Source organism: Lottia gigantea (assembly GCF_000327385.1).
Source record: "Lottia gigantea unplaced genomic scaffold LOTGIsca_141, whole genome shotgun sequence".
Classification (NCBI taxonomy): Eukaryota; Metazoa; Mollusca; class Gastropoda; family Lottiidae; genus Lottia; species Lottia gigantea.
The window spans coordinates 578,823-585,303 of NW_008707634.1; the positions used below are offsets into that span (position 1 = coordinate 578,823).

Genomic DNA, 6,481 nt, shown 5'->3' on the forward strand with positions numbered 1-6,481 from the left:
AAGATTTTCACTTTCATGATTTATTGAATTTTGGTAGTGCTATTATGCGACATGTTGGAAAGTTGTCATCGAGATTTCGGGAAAATGTTATGCAAGATTGAAATTCGTGATTTAACATGGAAATAGATGGTAAATGAATTAGTGGTCTGAGTATACGTACTTATCTTCAAGCGTGTAAACACACACATGGTATTTATGTTCTCTCTATTTTTTACTCTTTAGCTTTGATTCAATCATTTAAACACTTGGTTTGTTTTACTGTTATTTATGGTGAATTAGCTATCGGCAGAGAATTTTTCGCCAAATAATTCTATATCTTCGGTGATTTCTTCTGACACGTGTTTGCAGGTGGACGAGACTGAATATATTCATTCGAACATGGCTACGCCTTAATCTGGTAGGAAAAGGCAGACCTCAACATTATGGTGGCGAATTTTCGTTTCAGCCTATGCAGGTAATGAACTTTTTGATCCTTAGCGGTGTCTCAGTATGTACCTTGAGAAAACTAAAACCTTTCGGAAAATCAAAACTAAGAACCTTCAGACGGGCCTCTTTATATCATACGTTTCACCTAATAAGCATATAAAAAGTCAGACAATTGCACGTTGGATTGTGGAATTAGTCCACATGGCATACAAATCTGGGTTGTCGGTTAAGGCGCACACCACAAAGCAATTGCCCCATCTTGGACCCTATTTTAGGGAGCATCAATAAAAGCTATTCTTGATGCGCCCAACTGGAGTTGTCAGTCTACGATTTTAAATATTAATACTTTAAGTTATGATGACGTAGGCAATAATAATTATTATTAATAAAAAAATGAAATACTAAAAATAAAAAATAAAGAATATAACGAATGAAATGAAATTGAAAAATATTGTTTTTTTCAAGTTCCAATTTTATGAATGAGTTAAACTTACCAGTCCTATTCCCCATCCAACCCATGTGTGCATCCTGTGGTTTTCAGTAAACAGCTCCCTAGAGGTTAGCTCCACAAGGAAGGTGGAGGTAGAGAGGTGTAGGTTTGATTGGCAAGAAACTAGCGAGTTGAGAGAACATTTAAGAGAGATGTATCCAAATGTATTCTGACTGTAAGTTTAACCAATGACATGAAATTGACAATTTTTGGGCAAAGGGGTGCAACTCTTATCTACAAAGGTAGTCATTTTAGCCGGCGACCATTGAGCTGGACTATTTATTTAATAAGGCATTCTAGAATCAAAAGCTTTCGTTATATAAAACATGTAATATGACGTATTGTAAAGAATGAATTCATGGAATGGAATGGATATATTCTAGGATGATGGAAATATAGGACACGGATTCTGTAAGATAAGTAAATTATATTTACTTAATTAATTGTAAACATATTAGCAGCGACAAGAAAATGTAAATATCCGGTCTATTTTGGTAGTGCTATTATGCGACATGTTGGAAAGTTGTCATCGAGATTTCGGGAAAATGTTATGCAAGATTGAAATTCGTGATTTAACATGGAAATAGATGGTAAATGAATTAGTGGTCTGAGTATACGTACTTATCTTCAAGAGTGTAAACACACACATGGTATTTATGTTCTCTCTATTTTTTACTCTTTAGCTTTGATTCAATCATTTAAACACTTGGTTTGTTTTACTGTTATTTATGGTGAATTAGCTATCGGCAGAGAATTTTTCGCCAAATAATTCTAGATCTTCGGTGATTTCTTCTGACACGTGTTTGCATGTATTCTGACTGTAAGTTTAACCAATGACATGAAATTGACAATTTTTGGGCAAAGGGGTGCAACTCTTATCTACAAAGGTAGTCATTTTAGCCGGCGACCATTGAGCTGGACTATTTATTTAATAAGGCATTCTAGAATCAAAAGCTTTCGTTATATAAAACATGTAATACGACGTATTGTAAAGAATGAATTCATGGAATGGAATGGATATATTCTAGGATGATGGAAATATAGGACACGGATTCTGTAAGATAAGTAAATTATATTTACTTAATTAATTGTAAACATATTAGCAGCGACAAGAAAATGTAAATATCCGGTCTAATTTCAAGCGGCGCTACTAACCTGGTAGTGCCCTAGCCTGGAACTCTGAACTTTGGAGAAAGCTAGTAGGCATAAAAAATTCATAAAATCGAAACTTGAAAAAACAATTTTCGATTTGATTTCTGCTGCTAGACATAAATACATGATTAAGTTAAATTAAGTCTAAACAAAGATAACATTGCTTATTTGGCTTTAGAGCTTAACATTAAAATATTTTTAGAATATAGTCTATATTATATAGTATATTATATAAATATTATAAACACTTAATTCTCTTTTCTGACAACTTTTTAATTCTATACACCCCAAACTACCATAACAGTTAAACTCAACTATACATAAACTTAAGCTTAATTTTCTCATATCGTGTATAAAACATACGTCTTATAATAGAAACCGAAAGCTAAGCATTTCTGGGGAACAATATAATTCTTTTTCCTTTTCCTTGAAATAGATATTTCCTTTTTTCAATTTATTACATTTTATCGTAAGCTTAATTAATTTCTTTGTTATTTCGTATTTTAAATCCTTTTATATAGGGAATATTCTTGTCATAGTAGCTATGACTCGTTCATATTGGTAAAAGCTGGAAAGAGATTTTTTAGGCTTATTTCTTTGGGTTTGTATTCCAATGTTCAGTCAGAAATTAAAGCTTATAAGTGTGTATCAGAATTATCCGCGTTTGAAAGTTAAAATGGCAACTCATCTTTTTTGAGACTTTGCTAATAGAAAAAATACAGAAAGTGAAATTTTTAGTTTGAGGGAAGAGATAACGTCTGAAGACTATTTACATTATGTTCAAAACCCAAATCAATCCCCGAAAATTAGGTTTGATGCAAATCGATAACATCTGTGTCTTTGATAATTTTTCATTTTGAGCAATATGTGCAACCTTGAAAATTAATGGTACCATCCTTTAATCCTTTTTGTGTTTATTGCGGACACTTTATATTTTGGATATTCAATTGTTGAAACACAGATGAAAACTGTTTTTTGGACAGAGCTATCTATATAAGGACATGACAAACCTTAAAAGAAAAGCTCTGAGCCCCTTGTTCCCAACCTGAGGTACCTATACCCCTGGTGTATCTGTGAACAGCAGTACTCGAGAGCCCCCAAAGACATGGCAGCCAGACACGGAAAAGGGGTACTTCTAAGCTATAATGTTGGTAACCAATGCTCTTAGCAATCCCTTTCAAATGTAAATTCATTACATTGTTATATTGACGACTGCCCCGTGGGACAATAACTAAAAAACGTATGTAAAGAGATATTCTATATAGATTAGTTTGAAAACTTCCGCAAGAACAAATAACCTGTGTTGGAAATTTTTTAAAGAAAAATCAATCCATTTCAAATTGATTAAGATTGACATGTTCCAAATCAATAAGTCACAGACTGGGCGTTGATTAGTGGAACCATGACGTGAATAGGGAAGGATAATAGACATATAATGCAAACACAATGAGTTTTTGAGTTCCAAATGTCGGAGGTGGTTTGACAGCTACATTAGCTACACTATCATATCGATGATCAGATAATGAGGAGTTAAATAGGGAATATATCAAATTTAGAATGTCATATCATATCAAACTACCAATTTTTTTCTTGATATAGCAGTTTTATAGTTTAATCACACTACAGTCATCCGTGTTACGTTGTGATTTCAAAAAATCATGTTATTTGGTTATACCTGGTCCGACGATAAACATATGAAAGCCAATTCTAATAAAAAAAACGAGCGCAATTTTGGTCTAATTTTAATTAGATTGTTGCTGTGAAACGTAGATTGTTGTCCTTAATTGTTAATTTCGCCGATCGAGATCCTGATGAAAAATTGTCATATCAATAATCAACAGAGTAGCTAATGTATTTCCAATCAACACTATTTACAAAATAACTTAAATATTCTTCTTCCTTGGTTTTTAAATTGAGTTCACATTGATGTTCAGCAATTTGGTAATTACAAGATCGACACCATGACGTCTGAAAGCAGGCTAAAGGAACAATGAGTTATTGTTGGTGACTGCATTGTCAGTCCGGTGTTGTTTAGATGTCTACCGAATTTAATTGCAAATCTTTCATTGGAAACTGAAAAAAAACCTAATCCATTATTTGAAATATTGCAGCGAAAGTGCTCGTCAATAAATAGAATACAACTAGAGACTTTAACGTCATGGAATTGAATATTACTGACATGCTGATGTATCTGGGATGCCAACTTTAAATAAGAGCTGCCACAAGAATACATAATTCAAAATCGCAAATTGTGTGTTTCTTTAAGATCACACGGTCCAAGAATCTTTAAGAAAATCGATAGTCAAATATTTAGTGATAGAATTATATTTGTTTTGAATAAGCATGTATTTTAACAAATTTGAGATCGATATAAAATTATAGCAGACACCACGTATATTCTTTAAAAATTACATAAAATTATTGTTTGAGGTTAAGATTTTAAGTGTATTGGATGGAGGATTTTAAAACAGACAGACAGAATGCCAATAGAAATAAAAATCAAAAGTTTTAATCACTTCCGGTTTGGGCGTGGGAACTTCCGGTTTCTCAAAAACCGCTTTAGTTAACTCACAAATGTCTACAAAAACCATAAAAAGATTATCAACATTATATAATTCAAACCATCCAAGAAGAAAAAATCAAAACCGGAAGAGATGTATTAACTGTTATCTAACAGTGACGCGTTCGCCATTTATTATACGATTTGTAAGATATAAGTGTGAAATGTCCTTGACCTCAGCTATCTATAGATATGCTGATAATGGAGTATTTAAATGGCATTTAGCAATTCTAAACATAATATATAGGCACAGTTTTATGGAACAACAATCACTGGATAAATTGTGGGGAAAACACGTCGAAACGTTGCATAAAACATTAACCAGAGATTGTTCCATAGAGATGTGCCTGTATATGCCTACAATGGATGAAAACACCAACTTCCGGTTTTATAGCCTACCAAAAATTTACAATTTGGCAACTCTCTAATAAGTTTGATTTTTTTTCATATTTTTAATGGCCTTAAAATTCTCTTTTTAACGATATATGACAATAATGCATGAACATTAAAATTTAAATTTTTTCAACTCCAGTCCCAACATCAAATGTTTTTTTTTATCCCACATCAATGTGGTTTTCATAATAAGAACGTACCCGTTTTTCTCTCTTAACGTTAAGTGACATTGATAGTTTGCCATAAAAATTAAACTCCTTAACATCTGACTAAATATTTAAAAAATCTAAATTTTGTGTTTTTATTTCATAAAATAAAATCCTAATGTGTGGAATTGATTGACAGTTGTTAAAGAGACATTTGTGGTATTTCCGGGAATACATCATACGTTGGTCCCAGAAACGTGAATCAGTATTAATATTCACAGCTCATCGTCGAAATTTGAGCTTTCAAATCCATGTATATCAATAAGTATCTATGTTATGAAGTTATTTTATGATGTTAAGGGACTTTTAGTTTGAATATCTGTTGATGACGTCTGGTGTACACGTAAGGAATAAAAAAGAAACTGCTCATCGAAAAATCTGACCAAACCTAGGCTATGTTGGTATACCTGGAGTGTCCAAGAAACTTTTTAATATATTTATTTGGTATATTTAGTATGCACCAATACGTCGATGACATTGTTAGTGGATAATACTGTCTGGGGCGTCAACCCTCAACTTCCGTCTCTTCAGAAGGCATTCCTAACTCGGTATAAACGAGTCGGAGGTCATTATCTTTCTTATATATCATTTTCCTAATTAGATAATTTGTAAATATGTTAAAGGATCAAATATGTGATGTGTTTAAACGTTCCGGGAATTTTCAGAAATAGATAATTGGAACATCTAATTCTACATAAAAAAAAACGATACAAATCCTCCGAAAAACAATTACGCTCTAATGGTTTATTTTTAATTTTTAACACCAGGGCAGATGTGGCCTTTTTTATGGAAGGGGGGGGGGGGGGGGGTTAGTTTTGAATATATATAAACAGTCTTTAGAAGTTCTAGAAATGTATGAAAATCATAAAATACTTTATACTCGTTACTCGTTTTTTCTATATATACATATTTCAGTATGTATTTGCTATATATCACAGGGTATCTTAATATGACGAGTCATTTTAATTTTCAAATGCAGATAATTCTCGACATGGATTTGAAGGCTCGAATTCCGACGGTGAGCTGTAAACACTATTACTGATTGGCCTAGCTAAATAAATATCCGTCATCATGACGTACGAAACAACTTGAAAAAAGATAACACGTGCCAAGATTTCAAAGAGATTTACCGCCATAAGTTTATAAGGGATGGAAAATAGATACTCAACATTAAACATACCATTTAGTTGACGTCCACAAACCCCACGAAGAGTTTGAGCACAGTGGTTCAACCTTATTTTATATTGAGAATGC

At 32.6% G+C, this 6,481-nt stretch overlaps 1 protein-coding gene across 1 annotated transcript in view; it reads right to left on the reverse strand.

Annotated features, from left to right (window-relative positions):
* Window positions 1–4,883: 4,883 nt before the first annotated feature.
* Window positions 4,884–6,481, reverse strand: part of LOTGIDRAFT_172783 (hypothetical protein) — a gene marked incomplete at both ends in the record, with an annotated part of 2,571 nt that continues 973 nt past the window's right edge. The window contains one exon of the mRNA XM_009049954.1: window positions 4,884–4,985. Coding sequence (XP_009048202.1) covers window positions 4,884–4,985 — 102 coding nt within the window. The remainder of the gene's footprint in view (window positions 4,986–6,481) is intronic.